This window comes from Scyliorhinus torazame, chromosome 16 (assembly GCF_047496885.1).
Source record: "Scyliorhinus torazame isolate Kashiwa2021f chromosome 16, sScyTor2.1, whole genome shotgun sequence".
Taxonomy (NCBI): Eukaryota; Metazoa; Chordata; class Chondrichthyes; order Carcharhiniformes; family Scyliorhinidae; genus Scyliorhinus; species Scyliorhinus torazame.
The window spans coordinates 162,867,881-162,892,445 of NC_092722.1; the positions used below are offsets into that span (position 1 = coordinate 162,867,881).

The window sequence follows — 24,565 nt, forward strand, 5'->3', positions numbered from 1 at the left end:
CCCTGATGTTTGACCTGATGCTATGAGACTTCATGGCATCTGGAGTTGATGTTGAGGACTCCCGGGGAAGCTCCCTCATGACTGTATACCTCTCTGCCGCCACCTTTGCTGGGCCTGCCTTGTTGATGGGACAGGAGGTATCCAGGGATGGTGATGGTGGTGGCTAGGACATTATCTGTAAGGTATGATTCCGTGAGTATAACTATGTCAGGATCTTGCTTGACTAGTTCTGCCAATTTTGACACAAGTCCCCAAATGCTAGTCAGGAGGACTTTACAGGGTCGACAGGGCCGAGTTTGCTGTTGTCATTGTTTGCTAAAATTGCTCAATTAGTCACTTGTCATTTTTTCATAGTTATATTGGATTTCACAGGTTGGTTAGAACTGATGAAAACTGATGAAATATGAGCTGTAAGGTATAATATTATTTGGATGATTTATATATTTGTAATTGGTGTAGGTATAAACAAAAGCTGTCTAAATGTTGCATAGTGGCGTTAGCTTTGGATGCCTGCCAGCTTAACCTGGTAGCTAATGTGACTGAATTTCATCCATTCTGTCCACTGCATTACACTTCCAAAGCTGCGCCGTGAATGTTGTTACTCTGCCTGCCATTCACAATTATTGCCATACGATTTGTATAAAAAAAACTTATCTGCATATATGCAAATGACAAGCATGTGTATAAATGTGAAAAAAAAAAATTAGATAGATTCCTGCCATAGAAAAGCAGATTGTGTAAGTGTGACATTTCCTTCATGAATTACTGAGGGGTGAATTCCCATTTTCCAAGAACTGCGAAGGAAAACTTTATTTTAAAGAAAAGCAAATAATTCCTGAAGTTACACAGAAACCTACATAGAAAATAGAAGTAGGAGGAGGCCATTCAGTTGACCTGTAACCTCAGCTAATTTGACCAATTTAAGTTCTGCTAAAATTGACTATGTCACCGAAATATTAATTGTAAAGTATTGTGCCTTTTTTGTTACAGAAATACATGATAATGACGTGCGTGCAAGTTGTAGCCAGCAGAAGGCAACAGGAACCTCAATGTGGGCCATTTCATTAGAAAACCTCCTGGAAGACCCTGTAGGAGTAAAGCATTTTAGGGTTCGTCTGCTAAAGTTTGTTAAATTGATTTGTTGAAGTTACTTTTGTAGGGGGCGGCATGTGGCGCAGTGGTTAGCACTGGGACTGCAGCACTGAGGACCTGGGTTCGAATCCCGGCCCTGGGTCACTGTCCGCGTGGAGTTTGCACTTTCTCCCCACGTCTGCGTGGGTTTCACCCCCACAAACCAAAGATGTGCAGGGTGGGTGGATTGGCCATGCGAAATTGCCCCTTAATTGGAAAAAAAAAAATTGGGTACTCTAAATTAAAAAAAAACAACTTTTGTGGCTGCAGTGAAATTCTGAGAATTGTTCCAGTTGGTGAAGATTCATAACGGGACCGCCCCCTTGTAAATTGATTTTGTTTTGTTCTCTTTCTTCTTTTCTGCTCTCACGTATTCATTTATTCTTCTGCTTTTCTGTCTTTTCCTTTTCCTTATCCTGGTTTACATTCAGAGTGGAGTTTCTGAACTGTTCAATCCCAGAATTGTGAATTGAAACTGAAAATAATGCCATTATTTCTGCTGATTCACATGTACTTTGTGGAAAACATGGAAAGCTTTGGTGGCCCCACTTCAATTCATCTGGAAAAAATGTGTCATTGAACAAAGCAAAATAGCAACATCAATAAGGTTGATACTTTACTTCTGGTGTTGTTCTGTGGGCTTACTGGAAACTATTATTACAACTATCGAGAATCCAAGAAAATAGTCTTGAAGGTGGGATTTACCGGCACCAGCGGTGTGTTTTTCGGCGGTGGAAGCTGTTTGTCATTCATTGGCCGCCAGCGCGATTTCCCAGTTATCCGAAACCTACGGTATTTTGCATGGTTTGCCTGCTCTGCTGTGGGGAGTCGACTTTGGCGAGACTGGAAGATCCCGGGCGTGATTCTCCGATGCTGCGCCGGTTTGGAGAATCGCCTGCCGCGCCAGTTTTAGAACATAGAACATTACAGAGCAGTACAGGCCCTTCGGCCCTCGATGTTGCGCCGACCTTTGAAACCACTCTAAAGCCCAGCTACACTATTCCCTTATCGTCCATATGTCTATCCAATGACCATTTAAATGCCCTTAATGTTGGCGAGTCCACTACTGTTACAGGCAGGGCATTCCACGCCCATACTACTCTCTGAGTAAAGAACCTACCTCTGACATCTGTCCTGTATCTATGTCCCCTCAATTTAAAGCTATGTCTCCTCGTGCTCGACATCACCATCCGAGGAAAAAGGCTCCCACTGTCCACCCTATCTAATCCTCTGATCATCTTGTAAGCCTCAATTAAGTCACCTCTTAACCTTCTTCTTTCTAAAGAAAATAACCTCAAGTCCCTCAGCCTTCCCTCATAAGATCTTCCCTCCAGACCAGGCACCATCCTGGTAAATCTCCTCTGCACCCTTGCCAATGCTTCCACATCCTTCCTATAATGCGGCGACCAGAACTGCACGCAATACTCCAAATGCGGCCGCACCAGAGTTTTGTGCAGCTGCAACATGACCTCATGGCTCCGAAACTCAATCCCTCTACCAATAAAAGCTAACACACCGTATGCCTTCTTAACAGCCCTCTCAACCTGGGTGGCAACTTTCAGGGATCTATGTACATGGACACCAAGATCTCTCTGCTCATCCACACTACCCAGAATCTTACCATTTGCCCAGTACTCTGTCTTCCTGTTATTCCTTCCAAAATGAATTACCTCACATTTTTCTGCATTAACCTCCATTTGCCACCTCTCAGCCCAGCTCTGCAGCTTATCTATGTTCCTCTGTAACGTGTTACATCCTTCCGCACTGTCCACAACTCCACCGTGTCATCGGCAAATTTACTCACCCATCCTTCTACGCCGTCCTTCAGGTCATTTATAAAAATTACAAACAGCAGTGGCCCCAAAACAGATCCTTGTGGTACACCACTGGTAACTGGACTCCAGGCTGAACATTTCCCATCAACCACCACCCTTTGCCTTCTTCCAGCTAGCCAATTTCTGATCCAAACTGCTAAATCACCCTGAATCCCATGCCTCTGTATTTTCTGCAGCAGCCTACCGTGGGGAACCTTATCAAACACTTTACTGAAATCCATATACACCACATCAACTGCTTTACCCTCGTCCACCTGTTTGGTCACCTTCTCAAAGAACTCAATAAGGTTTGTGAGGCACGACCTACCCTTCACAAAACCGTGTTGACTATCTCTAATTAAATTATTCCTTTCCAGATGATTGTACATCCTATCTCTTATCAACCTTTCCAAGATTTTGCCCACGCAACGCCGGTCCGACGCCCTCCCGCGATTCACCCAAGCGTCGAGATCGGGTCCGTCGAGTTCTGCGCGGCGCAGGCCGGAGAATCGCCCGAGACATTCAAAATGGCGATTCTCCGCTATCCCCGCTATTCTTCGGCCCGGATGGGCGAAGTCCCGACGGCGTGACCCCAGTTCACACCGTCGCCGTCCACACCTGGTAAATAAAGTCGTCAGCCAGTCGTGCTGGCTGACGCTGAGCAGTGAGGAGGTGAGCGGACTGTTCCGGAGCTCCTGCAGACCGGGGACGGCTTCCCCGAGAACGCTGTGGCCAACGGGGAATGGGGAGGGGGGGGGGGAGAGGGAGGGAGTGGAGGTGGGAGGGGGTGAGGGAGGGAGGACAGGTGGGAGGGGGTGAGGGAGGGAGTGTAGGAGGTAGGGGGTGAAGGAGGGAGTGGAGGTGGGAGGGGGTGAGGGAGGGAGTGGAGGTGGGAGGGGGTGAAGGAGGGAGTGGAGGTGGGAGGGGGTGAGGGAGGGAGTGGAGGTGGGAGGGGAGTGAGGGAAGGAGTGGAGGTGGGAGGGGGAGGAAGGGAGGGAGGGGAGGTGGGAGGGGGTGAGGGAGGGAGGGCAGGTGGGAGGGGGTGAGGGAGGGAGTGGAGGTGGGAGGGGGTGAAGGAGGGAGTGGAGGTGGGAGGGGGTGAGGGAGGGAGTGGAGGTGGGAGGGGGTGAGGGAGGGAGTGGAGGTGGGAGGGGGTTGAGGTGGGAGGGGGGTGAGGGAGGGGGTGGAGGTGGGAGGGGGGTGAGGGAGGGAGTGGAGGTGGGAGGGGGGAGGGTGGGTGTGGAGGGGGTCATCCATCCGCGGATGCCACATGTCAGCCGCCCTGCCATGGCAGGACGGTGACGAGGACACGCCCGCAGGTTGTCGTGTGGCTGATGGGCACAGGCGACTGGCACACCGGTGAGGAGGACGGTGTCAACTGACCGTTGGACGCAGTGACCAGGTGTTAGGCTGGCTGTGTGTCTGCAGCGCGACCAGGCCACCGGGGCTCACAGGTATCCCATGCCACCCGGCTGGCGAGGTGTGGAAGAACCTCCGTGTAACATGTCGTTTCTCTGCCCCCCACCACCCTCCTTCAGGTCACCATGTATGCCAACCAGACAGCGATGTTCACCGCCGTGGTTGGAGCCGCTGCACTGCAGTTGGCCATCTGGCAGCGTAGACTGCGATGGCCCACAGTGGCTGCAGAGGGGATGGCCGCAGAGTGGCCTGTCGTCACTGCGCAGTGGCCTGTCGCCGCTGCGCAGGCCTCAGGCGCTCAGGCCCGGAATGTCCAGGAGGATGCCGAGGGGAACATTGACCCCCCGACGGCGAGGAATGCACAGGATCCGGGCACTGATATCGAAGTGCTTGGGGGGGGAGGAGGAGCCACTGATGGTGGTGCCAGGACGCCACAGGCGACCAGCGAGGCCTAGGGTGTACCGTGACCGAATGTCGTTCGAGGCCCTACCGGACATTACATGCAGGAGGAGACTACGGTTCAGCAGGGAGACAGTGGAACATATATGCCACCTTCTGGCGCACCTTGCACCACGTGGAACAGGAGGAGGACACGCTATACCGGTCCCTGTCAAGGTGACGGTGGCCTAAACCTTTACGCTACCGGTTCCTTCCAGGCACCGAGCGGGGAACTATCTGGGATCTCACAGGCATCGGTCCACAGGTGCATCCGGGCCGTGACCGACGCCTTGTGTGCTATCGCGGACAGGTACATTAAATTTCCCGAGGACCGCGCACAGCAGGAAGCACGGGCGCGTGGATTCTCCAAGGTGGCTGGGATACTGATGGTCCAGGGTGTCATCGATGGTGTGCACGTCCCCATGCGCCCACCTGCAGACAATAGGGAAGTGTTCATGAACAGGAAAGATCCACATGAGGATCATGCACGTGTGCGCAAGGTACCCCGGGAGTGTGCATGACGCCTACATTCTGGCACAGTCGTTCATCCCCGCAATGTACGAGTGATGCCCCCCCCCCCCACCCCCCCGGCTGAGGGGCTGGTTGCTGGGCGGCAGGGGCTATCCGTCGCTGGGCGGCAGGGGCTATCCGTCGAGGTCATGGCTGATGACGCCAATACGGAGGCCCCAGACCAACGCGGAGAGCCTATACAACGAGGCCCATGCAGCAACCAGGGGTGTGGTGGAGCGGTGCTTCGGCCTGCTGAAGATGCGATTCAGATGCCTGGACCGCTCCAGAGGGGCCCTGCAGTACCGGCCCGACAGGGTCGTTCGCATAGTTGTGGTCTGCTGTGCACGGCACAACATTGCCATGCAGAGAGGAGATGCCCTGGTGGAGGAGTCGGAGGGGGAACCCGATGGCACCGGAGCTAACGCAAACGAAGGGGAGGAGGAGGAGGAGGAGGGCGTGGGGGGAGGGGCGCAGGACACAGACACGGCCCGGGTGCTAGTTATGTCCAAGAGGCTGCACGACGGCTATGTCGAGGACAGCGGCCACGCGACGCGTTGGTGGCCGCACGGTTCACGCACCATGGGGGAGGGATTCGCTGAACACAGCCACTTGCACCGCCAGTCGTGCACACATGCACCACACAGCACCCCCCCTCCCCCCCCCCCCCCCCCCCCCTCCTCACCTCCGCACCGCGTACACGGCACCAATTCCACATCACCGTACCACTGCGGCACTACAGGATATTAAGTTTATAAGGTTGTTATGTTTTGGGACCATTTCTTTAAGGTCAAGTTGGATATTTCAGGACAAGTCCTGGATTCTGCCCAAGGGCCTGGGTGGCTTTGCTGTTAAAGATGGGACACAGATTATCTTACTGGGAAGGTTCTCCCTGTAGACAATGGTAAGAACAGTTACCCTGACTGCGGGTAGAAGTCTCCCAGTTTCACAGGTGGTGTTAGGAATGTCAGGTTTTATAAACAGCTATATTTTGAACTGTCTGTTTAATTCCACGACAGAAGGGAATTGGGGGTCTGGAGGTTAGTTAATTAGCATTTCTACCTGGATACAAGGTCCATGTGAGTCATGTTGCCATGGAGGTGGACTTCGGGAAGGGAAAAGCCCATAGAAAGCCATTGTAGAATTTGGTTACAAGGGCCGGGATTCTCCCCTACCCGTCGGGGCGGGGCGTCCCGGTGGGATGGAGCGGCAGGAACCACTCCGGCGTCGGGCCGCCTCAAAGGTGTGGATTTCTCCGCACCTTTGGGGGCCAAGCCCTCACCTTGAGGGGCTAGGCCCGCGCCGGAGTGGTTGGCGGCCGCCGGCTGGCGGGAAAGGTCTTTGCCGCCACGCCAGCCGGGGCTGAAGGGACTTGGCCGGCCGACGGACGTCCGCACATGCGCGGGAGCATCAGCTGATGTCATCCCCGCGCATGCGCATGGGGGGGGTCACTTCCGCGTCAGCCATCGCGGAGGCTATGGCCGACATGGAAGGAAAAGAGTGTCCCCACGGCACAGGCCCGCCCACGGATCAGTGGGCCCCGATCGTGGGCCAGGCCACCATGGGGGCACCCACCGGGGCCAGATCGCCCCGCGCCGCCCCCAGGACCCCGGAGCCCGCCCGCGCCGCCTGGTCCCACCGGTAAGGGAGGTGGTTTGATTCACGCCGGCTGGACCGGCATTACAGCAGCGGGACTTCGGCCCATCATGGGCTGGAGAATCGCCGGGGGGTGCCCGCCGCGGTGCGATTCCTGCCCCCCGCCGAATTTCCGGTGCCGGAGAATTCGGCGGCCGGCGGGGTTCACGATGGCTGACACGGAAGGGTTATGGAGAGAGCTGGTAAATGGAGTTGAAATCAGCCATGATTGAATGGTGGAGTGGACTCGATGGGCCGAATGGCCTTACTTCCGCTCCTATGTCTTATGGTCTTATGGTCCCGCCGGTAAATAGGTACTCTAATTTACGCCGGTGGGACAGGCAATTTATCGGCGGGACTTCGGCCCATCCGGGCCGGAGAATCGAGCGGGGGGGCCCGCCAACCGGCGCGGCGAGATTCCCGCCCCTGCCCAATCTCCGGTGCCGGAGACTTCGGCAACCGGCGGGGGCGGGATTCACGGCAGCCCCCGGCGATTCTCCAACCCGGCGGGGGGTCAGAGAATGACGACCCACGGCTGGTCGCTGGGAGAATCACCGCTCGCCGTTTGCAACGGGCGAGCGGCGATTCTCCGACCCGGATGGGCCGAACTGCCTGCCCAATACGACAGGTTCCCACCGGCGCCGTCCACACCTGGTCGCTGCTGGCAGGAACAGCCCGGAACACTTCTAGGGCATCCTGTGGGGGAGGAGGCGAGTTCCTGAACCGGGGAGGGCCTCAAAAGGGGTCTGGCCCGTGATCGGTGCCCACCGATCGGCGGGCCTGCCTCTCTGAAGGAGGACCTCTTTTCCTCCGCCGCCTCGCAAGATCCATCCGACATCTTCTTGTGGGGCGGCCTCGGGGAGGACGGCAACCGCGCATGCACGGGTGACATCATTTACGCGGCGCCGGCCGCGTCATTTATGCGGCGCTGTTTTTATGCGGCACCAATGCCCGGCGTGGGTAAATGACTCAACTCCGCTCCTAGCCCCTGGGGGCGGGAGAATAGGGGGCTGGAAGCGGGCTCCGACGCCGGAGTGAAACATTCCGGTTTTCACTCCAGCGTCGGGGCTTAGACTCCCGATGGGAGAATTGCGCCACCTGTCTATCATCACTCCTCAAGGAAAATGCCCCAGGCAGGGGATGGTGTTGGGAAACCTGTACACTGGCTGGCGGTGCGAATGTAAGTGCCTGCCCATCTCCATACCATCCCCTGTGAGGGCTTAAAACTTTAGCCCAAAATTTTCTTTGCTCAGATGAGTTTTAGTCACACTTTGTTTTGAGGAAGTGCATTTGTTTCAACGCTATCACAAGAATTTGTTGATGCGTGATTTTCCCTTTTTTTTTAATAGTTTGTGCTATAAACAGAGTCCTTTGTGGCTGCACTTCATAACAGTGTTGGATCCTTGTAGGGTATAATTTTGTAAACTGATGATAGAAAATGCACTTGTTTCTCAGATTCGGAAATATTCATATTCAGAGTGTAATGGATTCTTGTTGAACATGGTTAATTGGGGTCTTGCTATAGATGAATGATCCTTTGGACCCAAGCGGACCTCAGCGTCCAGGCCACCACTGTATTTCTGTAAGGGTTCTCCTTATCTTCAGGGCATTTCCTTCCTGTTGGAGTGAGAAGCCAGCAACATGATTATGCTAGTGTGAACAAGACGGGTTTCATACGCCACCAGAGCTTGTGGTGAGTGAGCTGACATGATGGGATTTTTTATAGAGTGAACCACTCCCTGCAGAAATTTCTTTTTATATCCTGTTGATGAGGCAGCCAGTCCACAAAAATACATTTCTGGATGTATGCCTCGCAGAAATGAAAATGGAGGGCTATTTCTGAGCTCCAGCGTGGCAAATATATTGAGGTGAGCAATATCTACAGTGCTTTGACAATACTGATTTCAGCTTCGCATTTGGTTCTACTTTGGGCCTAGGTTGCTCTGGTTCTCTTACAATCACTTTATTTAGATATTGATTGGGTGTGAGATTTATCTTTGGATATTTATATAGTGGATACCTTTATTGGCCGTATACTGTCCCAAGATGTGAATATGCCTTTGTTTAAAAAATAAATTTAGAGTACCCAATTATTTTTTATTCAAATTATTTAGCGGGGCCAATGAGCCTACCCTGCACATCTTTGGGTTGTGGGGGTGAAACCCACTCAAACACGGGGAGAATGTGCAAAGTCCACACGGACAGCGACCCGGGGCCGGGATCGAACCCAGGTCCTCAAGTTCTGCCGTGAGGTAGCAGTACTAACCACTGCACCACCGTGCCGCCCGATGTGAATATGCCAGATCTATGCAGACACAGTTAAATTATGATTAGGTATGTATGCCATTGGAATGAGGATCACAAAGGGACATTAAAAAGCATGTTTTGAATACTTAGACTATTGGATCTCAATGTTCACCCTCCCGTGATGGGTGGGAGATAATTGGGAATAAATGATCAAATGTAAAAAATGCGACCCTCACACATACTTGATGTTATTTTCATGACAGTGGATATCATCTTTTCTGAACAATTTCATTCACATATTTAAATTGGGCTCTCACAGTACAATTTGATTTAAAATTCACTGCTCTTGCATAGCTTTTCCCAAGGGTTACCTCAGGTCACATAAGCATTTCATGTAATCCGATGATGTCATAATAAGGACATCAATTAACCCGCTTTCATAAAATCCCTGCAGTGCAGAAGGAGGCCATACGGCTCATCGAGTTGGCACCGACCCTCTGAAAGATCACTGTACCTAGGCCCAGCATCCTGTCCTATTAACGTAACCCCAAGCATTGATCATGGCCAATCTAACCTGCACATCTTTAGACTGTGGGAGGAACCCAGAGCACCCGGAGAAAACCCGCGCAGGGAGAACGTACAAATTCCACACAGTCAAGTCACCCGAGCTCGGAATTGAACCTGGATCCCTGTTAACCACTGTGCCACCGTGCCACCCTTCAGAAGGTGTCCCAGTCCACTTTGGTTTTAAAGGGACATCACACAAAAGAAAACAGGCTTTTCTCAGCACGCGTGTAATCGCACAGCAGTTAAATTGACAAAATAGGAATTTAATGCTAATATATAGTCCAATTATCTGGTCATCCAAATTAAGTGACTTTAAATCAAAAATAGTTGACTCAAGGGCAGCACGTGGCGCAGTGGTTAGCACTGGGACTTTGGTGCTGAGAACCCGGGTTCGAATCCCGGCCCTGGGTCGCTGTCCGTGTGGAATTTGCACATTCTCCCTGTTTCTGTATGGGTTTCACCCCCACGACCAAAAGATGTGCAGGTTAGATGGATTGGCTGCGCTAAATTGCCCCTTAATTGGAAAAAAAAATTAAAAGAGTTGACCCTTATCGGGAAACTTTGTGCAGTTCTAGATACATTTATTTCTGTAACATTTTGAGTTTTTTAAGACTGCATCCCTGGAGTGGAGTTTCACTCAACAAGTATGTGGATTGGAGAATTGGATCAAGAGTATTATTCCTGTTAGTGATTTTCATAAGCATGCAGTTAATAGCACAGTAAATTGGATATACTGGTCTTGTACCCAATTTCCCACTCTTGTGAAGTTTAATGGGCAAATTCTTAACCCTAACCAGTGTTGAGTTTTTTTATAAGCTCTGAGCAGTGTAAGTATTATTATTTATTTTTGTTTTCTTCATAGGATTTTCTAAGGCGTGAATTTAGTGAGGAAAATGTCTTGTTCTGGTTGGCATGTGAGGAGTTCAAGAACATTCAAGACAACCAGCTGGTAAATACTTGTGACTTGTGTTGTAGAACATAGAACATACAGTGCAGAAGGAGGCCATTCGGCCCATCGAGTCTGCACCGACCCACTTAAGCCCTCACTTCCACCCTATCCCCGTAACCCAATAACCCCTCCAAACCTTTTTGGCCACTAAGGGCAATTTATCATGGTCAATCCACCTAACCTGCACATCTTTGGACTGTGGGAGGAAACCGGAGCACCCGGAGGAAACCCACTCAGACACAGAAAGAATGTGCAGACTCCGTACAGACAGTGACCCAGCGGGGAATCAAACCTGGGACCCTGGCACTGTGAAGCCACAGTGCTATCCACTTGTGCTACTGTGCTGCCCAGTTGTGTTCAGTTGTTTCCTTGATCATGAAGGTACCCATAGAACCCGAAGATATGATTGCTACAAGTATTTATTCTTGATGGTAACCATGCATTTCTTTTTTTTTTTTAAATAATATTTTATTGAAAATTTTTGGTCAACCAACACAGTACATTGTGCATCCTTTACACAACATTGTAACAATACAGATAATAATGACCTTTTTAAATTTAAACAAAAACAACAACAAATAAATAAATATTAAATAACAAAAAATAAAAACTAGCCCTAATTGGCAACTGCCTTGTCTCAGGCCACCCCCCCCCCCATCCCTCCTCCCCCCCCCCCACCCCCCAAGTCCTGGGCCGCTGCTGCTGCCTTCTTTGTTCTCCCCCATCTATCTTTCCGCAAGATATTCGACGAACGGTTGCCACCGCCTAGTAAACCCTTGAGCCGACCCCCTTAGGACGAACTTAATCCGCTCTAACTTTATGAACCCCGCCATATCATTTATCCAGGTCTCCACCCCCGGGGGCTTGGCTTCTTTCCACATTAGCAGTATTCTGCGCCGGGCTACTAGGGACGCAAAGGCCAAAACATCGGCCTCTTTCGCCTCCTGCACTCCCGGCTCTTGTGCAACCCCAAATATAGCCAACCCCCAGCTTGGTTCGACCCGGACTCCTACTACTTTCGAAAGCACCTTTGTCACCCCCATCCAAAACCCCTGTAGTGCCGGGCATGACCAAAACATATGGGTATGATTCGCTGGGCTTCTCGAGCACCTCGCACACCTATCCTCCACCCCAAAAAATTTACTGAGCCGTGTTCCAGTCATATGTGCCCTGTGTAATACCTTAAACTGAATCAGGCTTAGCCTGGCGCACGAGGACGACGAGTTTACCCTGTTTAGGGCATCTGCCCACATCCCCTCCTCAATCTCCTCCCCTAGCTCTTCTTCCCATTTCCCTTTTAGTTCGTCCATCATAGTCTCCCCTTCGTCTCTCATTTCCCTATATATATCCGACACCTTACCGTCCCCCACCCATTTCTTTGAGATGACTCTGTCCTGCACCTCTTGTGTCGGGAGCTGCGGGAATTCCCTCACCTGTTGCCTCGCAAAAGCCCTCAATTGCATGTACCTGAATGCATTCCCTTGGGGCAACCCATATTTCTCGGTCAGCGCTCCCAGACTCGCAAACTTCCCATCCACAAATAGATCTTTCAATTGCGTTATACCTGCTCTTTGCCACATTCCATATCCCCCATCCATTCCCCCCGGGGCAAACCTATGGTTGTTTCTTATCGGGGACCCCCCCAGTGCTCCGGTCTTTCCCCTATGTCGTCTCCACTGTCCCCAAATCTTCAGTGTAGCTACCACCACCGGACTCGTGGTTTAGTTCCTTGGTGAGAACGGCAATGGGGCTGTCACCATAGCCTGCAGGCTGGTCCCCCTACAGGACGCCCTCTCTAATCTCTTCCACGCCGCTCCTTCCTCCTCTCCCATCCACTTACTCACCATTGAAATATTAGCGGCCCAATAATACTCACTTAGGCTCGGTAGTGCCAGCCCCCCCCTATCCCTACTACGCTGTAAGAATCCCTTCCTCACTCTCGGAGTCTTCCCGGCCCAAACAAAACCCATGATACTCTTTTCTATCCTTTTGAAAAAAGCCTTCGTGATCACCACCGGGAGACACTGAAACACAAAAAGGAATCTCGGGAGGACCACCATCTTAACCGCCTGCACCCTCCCTGCCATTGACAATGCTACCATATCCCATCTCTTGAAATCTTCCTCCATCTGTTCCACCAACCGCGTCAAATTTAGCCTGTGCAATGTGTCCCAATTCTTAGCTATCTGGATCCCCAGGTAACGAAAGTCTCTTGTTACCTTCCTCAACGGTAGGTCTTCTATTTCTCTACTCTGCTCCCCTGGATGCACCACAAACAGCTCACTCTTCCCCATGTTCAATTTATACCCTGAAAAATCCCCAAACTCCCCAAGTATCCGCATTATTTCTGGCATCCCCTCCGCTGGATCCGCCACATATAGTAGCAGATCATCCGCATATAAAGATACCCGGTGTTCTTCTCCTCCCCTAAGTATTCCCCTCCATCCCTTGGAACCTCTCAGCGCTATCGCCAGGGGCTTAATCGCCAGTGCAAACAGTAATGGGGACAGAGGACATCCCTGCCTTGTCCCTCTATGGAGCCGAAAATATGCCGATCCCCGTCCATTCGTGACCACACTCGCCACTGGGGCCCTATACAACAGCTGCACCCATCTAACATACCCCTCTCCGAACCCAAATCTCCTCAACACCTCCCACAGATAATCCCACTCCACTCTATCAAATGCTTTCTCGGCATCCATCGCCACTACTATCTCCGTTTCACCCTCTGGTGGGGCCATCATCATTACCCCTAACAACCTCCGTATGTTCGTGTTCAGCTGTCTCCCCTTCACAAACCCAGTTTGGTCCTCATGAACCACCCCCGGGACACATTCCTCTATTCTCATTGCCATTACCTTGGCCAAGACCTTGGCATCTACATTGAGGAGGGAGATTGGTCTGTAGGACCCGCATTGTAGCGGATCCTTTTCCTTCTTTAAAAGAAGCGATATCGTTGCTTCTGACATAGTCGGGGGCAGTTGTCCCCTTTCCTTTGCCTCGTTGAAGGTCCTCGTCAGTAGCGGGGCGAGCAAGTCCAAATATTTTCTGTAAAATTCAACTGGGAATCCGTCCGGTCCCAGGGCCTTTCCCGTCTGCATGTTCCTAATTCCTTTCACCACTTCCTCTACCGTGATCTGTGCTCCCAATCCCATCCTATCCTGCTCTTCCACCTTGGGAATTTCCAGCCGATCCAAAAACTCCATCATTCTCTCCCTCCCATCCGGGGGTTGAGCTTCATACAATTTTTTATAAAATGTCTTAAACACTTCATTCACTCTCTCCGCTCCCCGCTCCGTCTCTCCATCTTCGTCTCTCACCCCCCCTATTTCCCTCGCTGCTCCCCTTTTCCTCAATTGGTGTGCCAGCAATCTGCTCGCCTTCTCTCCATATTCATACTGTACACCCTGCGCCTTCCTCCATTGTGCCTCTGCAGTGCCTGTGGTCAGCAAGTCAAATTCCACATGCAGCCTTTGCCTTTCCCTACACAGTCCCTCCTCCGGTGCTTCCGCATACTGTCTGTCCACCCTCAAAAGTTCTTGCAACAACCGCTCCTGTTCCTTACTCTCCTGCTTCCCTTTATGTGTCCTTATTGATATCAGCTCCCCCCTAACCACCGCCTTCAACGCCTCCCAGACCACTCCCACCTGAACCTCCCCATTGTCATTGAGTTCCAAGTACTTTTCAATGCATCCCCTCACCCTTAAGCACACCCCCTCATCCGCCATTAGTCCCATGTCCATTCTCCAGGGTGGACGCTCTCTTGTTTCCTCCCCTATCTCCAAGTCTACCCAGTGTGGGGCATGATCCGAAATGGCTATAGCCGTATATTCCGTTCCCCTCACCCTCGGGATCAATGCCCTACCCAACACAAAAAAGTCTATGCGTGAATAGACTTTATGGACATAGGAGAAAAACGAGAACTCCTTACTCCTAGGTCTACTGAATCTCCACGGGTCCACCCCTCCCATCTGCTCCATAAAATCCTTGAGCACCTTGGCTGCTGCCGGCCTCCTACCAGTCCTGGACTTCGACCTATCCAGCCTTGGTTTCCAACACCGTGTTAAAGTCTCCCCCCATTATCAGCTTTCCGGTCTCTAGGTCTGGGATGCGTCCTAGCATTCGCCTCATAAAATTGGCATCGTCCCAATTCGGGGCATACACGTTTACCAACACCACCATCTCTCCCTGTAATTTGCCACTCACCATCACGTATCTGCCCCCGTTATCCGCCACTATAGTCTTTGCCTCGAACATTACCCGCTTCCCCACTAATATAGCCACCCCCCTGTTTTTCGCATCCAGCCCCGAATGGAACACCTGCCCTACCCATCCTTTGCGCAACCTAACCTGATCTATCAGTTTCAGGTGCGTTTCCTGTAACATGACCACATCTGCTTTAAGTTTCTTAAGGTGTGCGAGTACTCGTGCCCTCTTTATCGGCCCGTTAAGCCCCCTCACGTTCCACGTGATCAGCCGAGTTGGGGGGCTTCCCACCCCCCCCCCCCCCCCCCCCCCCCCTTGCCGGTTAGCCATCATCTTTTTCCAGCTTCTCGCCCAGTTCCCACGCGGCTGTATTTCTCCCAGACGGTGCCCCCCCCGCCCATCCTTTCCCGTACCCACTCCCCCCTTTCCCCAGCAGCAGCAACCCAGTAATTCCCCCCACCCCCCCCCCCCCGCTACTAGACCCCCCGCTAGCGTAATTACTCCCCCCATGTTGCTCCCAGAAGTCAGCAAACTCTGGCTGACCTCGGCTTCCCCCCGTGATCACGGCTCGCCCCGTGCGGCGCCCCCTCCTTCCTGCTTCTCTATTCCCGCCATAATTATCATAGCGCGGGAACCAAGCCCGCGCCTCTCCCTCGGCCCCGCCTCCCATGGCCAACGCCCCATCTCCTCTCCCTCCCCACCTCCCCCCATCACCACCTGTGGGAGAAAGAAAAGTTACCATACCGCAGGATTAATCATACAATCCCTCTTCGCCCCCCCCCCCCACTCGTCCCACCACTTTGTCCAAACGTTCATTTTCGTAGTCCAATCATTCCAATTTTTCTTCTACAATAAAAGTCCACGCTTCATCCGCCGTCTCAAAGTAGTGGTGCCTCCCTTGATATGTGACCCACAGTCTTGCCGGTTGCAGCATTCCAAACTTTATCTTTTTTTGTGAAGTACCGCTTTGGCCCGATTAAAGCTCGCCCTCCTTCTCGCCACCTCCGCACTCCAATCTTGATAGACGCGGATCACCGCGTTCTCCCATTTACTACACCGAGTTTTCTTCGCCCATCTAAGGACCATTTCTCTATCCTTAAAACGGAGAAATCTCACCACTATGGCTCTGGGAGCTTCTCCTGTTCTCGATCCTCGCACCATAACTCGGTATGCTCCCTCCACCTCCAACGGACCCGTCGGGGCCTCCACTCCCATTAACGAGTGCAGCATCGTGCTCACATATGCCCCGACGTCCGCCCCCTCCACACCTTCAGGAAGGCCAAGAATCCTCAAGTTGTTCCTCCTTGCGTTATTTTCCAGTGCCTCCAACCTCTCCACAGATCGTTTCTGGTGTGCCTCCTGTATCTCCGACTTCACCACCAGGCCCTGTATGTCGTTTTCATTCTCTGCTGCTTTCGCCTTCACGACCCGAAGCTCCTGCTCCTGGGTCTTTTGTTCCTCTTTCAGCCCTTCAATCGCCTGTAATATCGGGGCCAACAACTCTTTCTTCATTTCCTTTTTTATCTCCTCCACGCAGCGTTTCAAAAACTCTTGTTGTTCAGGGCCCCATATGAAACTGCCACCTTCCGACGCCATCTTGGTTTCTGCTTGCCTTCCTTGCCGTTGTTCCAAAGGATCCGCTGCAATCCGGCCACTTTCCTCTCCTTTTTCCATCCGTGTCCAGGGGGAACACCCTTCTGGTTTACCGCACGGTGTTTTCAGCCGTTAAAATTGCCGTTGGGGCTCCTATCAAGAACCCAAAAGTCCGTTTCACAGGGAGCTGCCGAAACGTGCGACTCAGCTGGTCATCGCCGCACCCGGAAGTCTAACCATGCATTTCTATGTACAAACAATTCCGGCTCCATTACTGTAAAACCATGGAGGGAAATGCCTGTCCTCTTGTCCGTCCTACTACCAAGTGCCCACCTCCCGTCCGTCCCTCCTGCTGGCAGGAGGTCATAACTGTCCCTACATGTATTGGTCAGTGGCTATGTACAGTGGTGCTATTATATACAGATATATACATTGGTACAACTATGTACAATTAAACATAGATATGCCTATATGCATATCACCACAACTTGTCTATACTAACGGATTAGTGGATTATTTCTATTGTTGCTGTTTTCTGAAGGTGTAATTCTATATAATGTCTGCATTCTGATATTGCTATAATAATATTATTCAAGAATATTTATGACCAAAGAATTTGTAACAGAATAAGTTACATGAATAACATAGCTGGCTGCGTGTTTTGTATTTCTGGAATAAAGTGGATTGTTTCAATAATGTTTGAGTAACATGGATATGGAAATTGTTATTATTACAGTACTTCAAAGGTTCCAGAAAGCTCAGGGATCAATTTTACAGGGTGAACAGGGAGGAAGGAGGGTGTATTCTTTAGCCCCCTTAGAAGGAATGTCGGTGCAGTAATCAGCAATAAAATGATGTCAGGGCCTTTAGCTGGTGAGGGTTGGAGTGGGAGGAAGTCCCGTCCTCAAGAGCTCGTGACCAAGTTGGCAGCTCAAGTAGTCACAGAACTCAGGAGTGAGCAACAGCAAGGAGGCCCACAAGGAAGAGTGATGGTGTTATTGCACTTATTAGCCTTAGTTTTATTAGCTCTGATTATGTCACCTTTGCTCACGAGTCGCCAGGTATACCGCCACGTGGTTCAAGCTCTAGTTATGATTAATAAGTCAGCACACCGCTTAGTAAGATTAAAATCAACGGTCATTTATTATGTACAGCAATAAATACTTACACAATAATCCTACTTTCTATATCACTACCTACCACTACTGGCCAATACTTAACTTTTGGGGATGGCCCACCAGGTCAGGGAAATGAATGGTTTATCGAATTGGGCCTGGCTAGCGGGATTCAAAAGGCTGATACAGGTCGATGGCTAGGAGTCGCTATCGGGTAGCGATCGCTGGAGTCAAACTTACAGTTTCTGGTCGATGTTCTTGCGAAGGTTGCGAGCAGGAGAAGAAGGGAGAGAGAGAGAGATCTGAACTTGGCCCCTCAATTTATAGGGCCCAGGGGCTTCCCGCCTCTCTGGGCGGCCCTTGACCCTGAGTCACAAGTGATTGGACTTGTTCCCAATCACTGGGTTCGATATGCTCCAATAATGGGGCAATTCCTCGATCGGGGGAGGTCGTTCACCTGTCTTTGTTTCGGCCACTGCAGGCGCCGAGAGGTCTGGCCTGGCATTCAATTGCTAATATGTTGCAATTGTTCCCGGGGATAGCCGATTAAACTGCAGATGTCTGTGTTGATGTGCTGCTAATAGTCGTAGGTATCGATCTGGGCCGACTTCCCCAGAGCCGAATACGCTATTCTGTCTGCAGCTGTCCGTTTGTGTCCTGTTGGCTGCTTTTCCCATCAGACTTTTCGGTTAGCCATTTTATATCGGGTTTTGGCCAAATTAATAGGGAATCAGCCATTTTAGGTGGCTACAATCCCTCCTTGTGATCCTAACGCGAAGCATGAAGGATCACATAAATTTTGTCCTTTCCATTCCCTGACTGGGGGAATACCTCCTACATGGCCACTACTCTGACCCTAGCTATGTACAAAAATTTACCTAAACAATTCTTGAGGGCGCCATGGCAGGCAGGGGCATGCATCTACAAAATAAAAACTTGGAAACTCTAATTTTACCTAAATACACTCATCAAGCATTGCATCATCCTATCTCTCTAAACATACAACAACAATTACAACATTCCATATACTCTTTCCCGGCTTGGCAGTCAAGCTCAGGATCATACATTTTCTGTTACTGGGGTTTTGTACATTTTTTTATTTACAGAAAAACACAAGTGCATGTTTTATTATTATGGTTTTATAGGTCGCTGGGGTCTGGGGTCTGGTCATACACGAATATAGGGGATCGGATCCGATATACCGGGGTTCGAGCGCGGTACGCTCTCCTTCTCCATTTGCGGAGGCGCATAGTCTGCACTGCACAGCAGAGTATTGCCAACGCTAACAGTGCTTCAATTACGTAAGACAGGGAGTACCAGGTTATGAACTTGGCACACCAGGATAATGCAGCGTGGCTGGTGACTGGGCCCTCGGTACTGCGGGGCAGTGAAACATTAACGGCAGGGGGGGTTTGGAGTAATGGGGTCCGCATTCCCGCGCAACCAAATGTTCGTGAAAAAAATGTTGAGCACGATGAACGAAGTCCTCATGGCTGTCCTCTTTCTTTTTCTGTCTTTGTGTTCTCTGTTTTTCTCCGGTCCTGGAGCTTCTGGAGTTCTGTAAAACAAGCATAGTAGTTTTTCCTGTAACTACCTTGGTATAATATCTGGTATGTTAGTGTGTCTGTCCTTCTTGGGGCCAATTAAACCCTTATAATTGGTCACTATATGTGACTCCCCCATTTTTTTTTCAAAACAAATGTTAGGACACGGCACACTTCCCAATGGTGGACCAGTGCTAAGTTTATCATCCAAATGTTGCTGGATGTAAATAGCATGAGGCAGCAACCCAAGGGTCGCCTAAATAAATAAAACTGTTTTGAAAGGAAAAGGTCGAATGAGGTGCGTATGGGCCGCGACGGGTAAGATTTTGATGGAGTCCCCGGGTAGGAGGGCTACCAATACCGTATGTCCCCTACCCGAGCGTTTTTGACCAGCGGGGGGGTCCCCAGGCAGGGCGGGTCTCACACCGTTTCTCCACTGCCTGAGCAACCAAAGAACGGGCACAAATGTATTCATCGTGGTGGGGTTGGTGCTGTGCTTCTACCCTCAAATCAGAATGGGCGTCTGGTACCCGAACAGGTATCAGCTAAAGTGTCTGCAGACAAGCTAGTTCCGCTGAACAAGCGCCTGGTCTGTTGACCAGTTATCTGTGGACAAGTTGGTGCCGCTGAACAAGCGGGTGGAAAAATTCTCCTGTCGGACGAACAACACTTAGACAAAACATACAAACAACATAAAACATCCTGCAGGTTCCATCAGGAAGGACAACACTTTTCCCCAAGTGTCTCCTTTAAATCATCATGTCGACACCTCAGTTCTCTGTTGCGAACAGGGTCGCAAAGGGGTTGGCGGATTGGGGGTCCGACTCAAGGTCGTCCCCTTCTCCCGGGTGCCAAACTCTGGAGTGAATTAATGTTGAGAGGGCTGCGTGGTGAGAGTTGGGGTTGCTTTTGTCGTTGCGGACGAGTCTGTAGGAGTTGTCGCGGTGCCAATGGGTTTCGTCGAGTTGTGTGGGGACAAAGTCCATATGGTTCAGTGGTCGGTGGTGTGGTTTGTTTAGGAAAGTGATCATGAAGGGATCACTGGAGTCGAACTCGGAGTCGCTGGGTGTGGGTCCAGGATAGTAGGGAGGCGTGCTGTGGCTATCGTCAGAGTCACAGTCGCTGTCTCTGCTGCTGCAGTCTGTTGGCGTTCCGGGGCGGAGTGTAGATTTTGGGGGTGGAGTCGGGGGGCGAGTCCGTGTCTGGGCTGGACGTGGAGGGGGTTGGTGTGGTTACGTTGGCTGTGGGCGGGGTGTGGGCTGCTGCGTCAAGCATGACGTGGTGGGCGTGGTTTGACTGTGCTCCATAAGCCTTTAACTGGTTTGTGTGAAACCACGCGGTCTTACCATTTGGGTATTTGATTTTATATACCGATGGGCTTACTTTATCCGTAACTGAGTACGGACCCGAGTATTTCGGAGACAGAAATATGCTGGGGTTATACACAGACAACATCACTTGTTGTCCTATATTATACTCCGTGGCAGTACTGCCTTATCAAAACAGGCCTTGCTCTGTTTTCTTTTGGTGCCCAGTTTAACAGCGGCTGCTAACTGAGCCGTTTTTACATTTGCAATTAATTGCTCAACGGCTTTCTCGTGGGTGAGGGCCGTAACTTTAGGGCTGGTCAGGTCTAAACCTAACAAGTACTCTGTCCCTTTCATGGGGCGTCCGGTCATGAGGGTGTGTGGGGTGTAACCTGTGGAGGTGGAAACAGTGTTACGCAAAAACATCAGCACAAAGGGGAGGACAGAATCCCAAGTGGTGTTGTTCTGCTGGACCATTTTTTGGAGGGTGGTTTTTAGGGTCCGATTCATGCGCTCCACTATACCACTCGACTGTGGGTGGTACGCAATGTGAAATTTTTCAGTTATTCCAAATATCGTGAGGACGTTCTGCATGACCCGTCCCATAAAGTGAGAACCTTGGTCCGATTCAATACTGCGGGGGAGTCCCCGTCTTGTAAAGATGTGGTGGGTTAGGATCTTGGCTGTGGTTTTCGCGGTGTTGGTGCGGGCTGGAAATGCTTCCACCCACTTTGTAAAAGTGTCTATGACCACCAGAACATATTTATAGCCATTCCTGCAAGGGGGCAATGGACCTATAAAATTGATCTGGAGGTTAGTCCAGGGGCCGTTAACGGGTCGGGTGTGGCTGAGTTGTGCCTTTTTGGCATATCTATCTGGGTTGTTCTGTGCGCAGATGAGGCAATTCTCAATGTAATGGGATACATCCTCTTTGAGATTTGGCCACCAACAAAGCTGTTTGAGATGGGCTGCGGTGGGATCGATTCCCTGGTGTCCATGACCATCGTGGAATAAACAGATTAATTGGTTCCTATCCTGCTTCGGAACTACATAAAGGGTGTCTTTCAACACCACACCGTCATGTGTGGTCATCGTATTTCTGAACCTCTCGTATGGGGCTGGAAACTTCCCTTTCACGATCTCAGTGAGAGCGCTATCCTGCTTCTGGGCCTCTACTAGATCTTCGATCTTAGTCTGCGTGACCTGAACTGCACTCACTGGCGCACTCACTGGGGCGCTTTCGGGGGGCTTCCAAAAGTACCCATGCCTGGATCCTGCCTTAGCCAGTGCGTCGGCTTTTACATTTCCAGGGGGGGAGGAACGATGGTGGCTGCGGACTTTTATAATGCCAAAAGTCCTGTCATTGGCTTTTTGCAAAATATGGCGGAGTAATGGGGCTGAGGGGAGGGGTTTCCCATCCACGGAAACAAATCCTCTCGTTTCCCAGAGGGGCAGAAATTCGGTGAGGCTGTTGCAGACATATAGACTGTCTGAATATATGTCTGCTGGGCTGGGGAAGGAATCTGGGTGCTCTATAATGTAAGCGATGGCCGCAAGCTCTGCTGCCTGCGCGCCTAAGTGTCCGGGTAATTTTAATGCGATTTCCTCAAGGGCGCATCCCTGCGCGTCCTCCACATAAATCCCACAACCTGTTATGCGTTGCCCATCCAGGACTGTGGAAGATCCATCCACATAGATCCTAATGGGATCACACGTGTCCGGGTGAGGGGGGCTTTGAGATGGAGTGGCTAGTTTTCTGGGGGGTGTTTTCGCGATAAAGGGGCCTGTATTATGGTGGGGCAAGATGATTTCACACTCATGGGGGGTTCCGGGGTACTGTAGATTGTCCGCTAAGTATGTGTGTGTTTTGGTCCGTTTGACTGTGATGTCCCATTCTTGTAAGAGAAGGGTCCACCTAGCAGCGCGGATTTGGCTGACGGTACCGTCTTTAAGTCGTCCGTCTAGTAAAAGTTGGGTGGGGGTGTGCTCGGTCAAAATGGTGATGGGGTTCAGTCCGATAATGTATGAAAAGTACTGGACTGCCCAGAAAACTGCGAGCAGGTGCCTCTCACAGGCTGAGAATCCCTGCTCCACAGCATCTAAAATTCGGGAGGCATAAGCCACGGGTCTTAGCCGGTCGTGCCGTTCCTGCAGGAGCACGGCTGAAAGGGTGCGGTCTGTGGTCGCTACCTCTATTGCGTAAGGGGAAAGCGGGTCTGGAACCTGTAGTGCGGGGGTGGCTATGAGTGCCTGTTTTAATGATTCCACAGCATCCGTATGCTGCGGAAGCCATTCCCAGGGGGCTCCTTTCTTTAGGAGGTCTGAGAGGGGCGCTGCCTTGCTGGCGAAACCGTCAATGTGGTTTCAGCAGTAGCCAACCAGTCCTAAAAACGACCGGAGGGCTGAAACGTTTTGGGGAAGGGACAATTTAGCGATCGAGTCAATTCTTTTGTGCTCAATCTCGCGTTTGCCGTGTGTGATAATAGTACCCAAATATACAACTTTCTCTTCCAATATCTGGGCCTTTTTGGGGTTTACTTTACAGCCAATGGAATGTAGTAATTCCAGGAGTTCGGACAGAAGCTCAATGTGCTCTTCCTTTGTGTCTGTCTGCAGTAGTAGATCGTCTACATACTGTACCAGACATTCGGGGCGAGAAAATTCGCTAGTCCATTTGCCAGCTGTCGGTGGAAAATGGAGGGGGAGTTGTGGAAGCCTTGTGGCAGGCATGTCCACGTGTACTGCTGCGCTCTGAAAGTGAAGGCACATTTGTACTGGCACGCCTTTGCCAATGGAATGGACCAGAATCCATTACTGACGTCCAAAACCGTGAAATATCGGGCATGGAGTCCCTGTTTGAGCATGGTCTCGGGACTTGTTGCAACAGTGGGGGCTGCTGCGGGGGTGACTTTATTGAGTTCCCGATAATCAATGGTCAAGCGCCATGATCCGTCGGACTTCCTTACTGGCCAAATCGGGGCATTATTAGTTGAGGCTACCGATCTTAGGACGCCCTGCTGTAATAAACATTCTATAACCTTTAGGATTTCTCCCTCTGCTTCTAGGGGGAATCCGTACTGCTTTTGAGGTTAGGATCCAGTCCTGTTATTTGTACGGAGCCAGTCATCCGTCCACAGTCGTGTTTGTGGGTCGCGAATGCCGCCCTGTTTTATTGCAGGACTGCCCTAACCTGTCGGTCCGTGCTGAGTGTGGTGGGGTTGAACCAAAACTCGCCTACTGCGCTAATTTTGTTCATATAGTCCCCTATATTGAGCATTGCGGGGGCTCTAGCGGATTTCACCATCTTCCAGACACACTGGTTGACTGGATCGAAAGAGAGGTGGTGGGAATTCATGAAGTCGATCCCCAAAATGTGCTCTGCTGTTGGGGGCAGGTCGACTAAAACAACGGAGTGTTTTGTGTTAATGGTTCCGATTTGGATGGGTACAGGGGTTGTGATGTGTCCCTGCTGTGAGTGGCCTGTGAAGCCGCTGAGGGTGATAGTGGCTGTAGTGGGCCATGTGTCCTTACCAAGGGTGGAGGAATTTAAGGTGGTGCGGGACCCTCCGTGTCCCAGAGAAGCTCGGTCGGCTGTCCCCTAACTTTCGCTGCGACTACGGGTCGTCCTGACATATCCCAAAGGGTATCGCAGACCCAACTGGGGGAGCCTGTACACCGTCAGTCCATTCCGGTCAAGTCTGTCTGATCCGACCGGGCGCTAACGCTATGTATGGGCTCTGCCTTTTTCTTAGTGAGAGTGCCTGTCTGTTGGGCTCTCTGTGGCTTTTTAGGGGCATTGCATTCTTCGGCAAAATGTCCCAACTGTCTGCAATTGTAGCATTCTTGCGGTTTTGCTGGGGGGCTGCTCTTTCCCTCGTTTACCCAGGCGGGGTTGTGAAGAGTGGTTCTTACTGCCTGCACGTCTGCGGCGGCTTGTTTTTCCTCGGGGGTTCTAGCGGCGCGTTTATTGTGAGCCGACTGTTCCCAAACGTGGGACAATCTTTTGACCACCCACTTCTCATTATGAGCCTCCTCCGAGGGGTCATAATTACTACAGGCATTCTGTCCTGCTTCCGTGGCATGGGAGATAAGG

The 24,565-nt window shown here is 51.1% G+C and overlaps 1 protein-coding gene across 1 annotated transcript in view; it reads left to right on the forward strand.

The window, feature by feature from the left end:
• Window positions 1-24,565, forward strand: part of LOC140393193 (regulator of G-protein signaling 10-like) — a 72,153-nt gene that overhangs the window by 32,544 nt on the left and 15,044 nt on the right. The window contains exons 2-3 of the mRNA XM_072479355.1: window positions 991-1,109; window positions 10,621-10,707. Coding sequence (XP_072335456.1) covers window positions 1,050-1,109; window positions 10,621-10,707 — 147 coding nt within the window. The 5' untranslated portion in view covers window positions 991-1,049. The remainder of the gene's footprint in view (window positions 1-990; window positions 1,110-10,620; window positions 10,708-24,565) is intronic.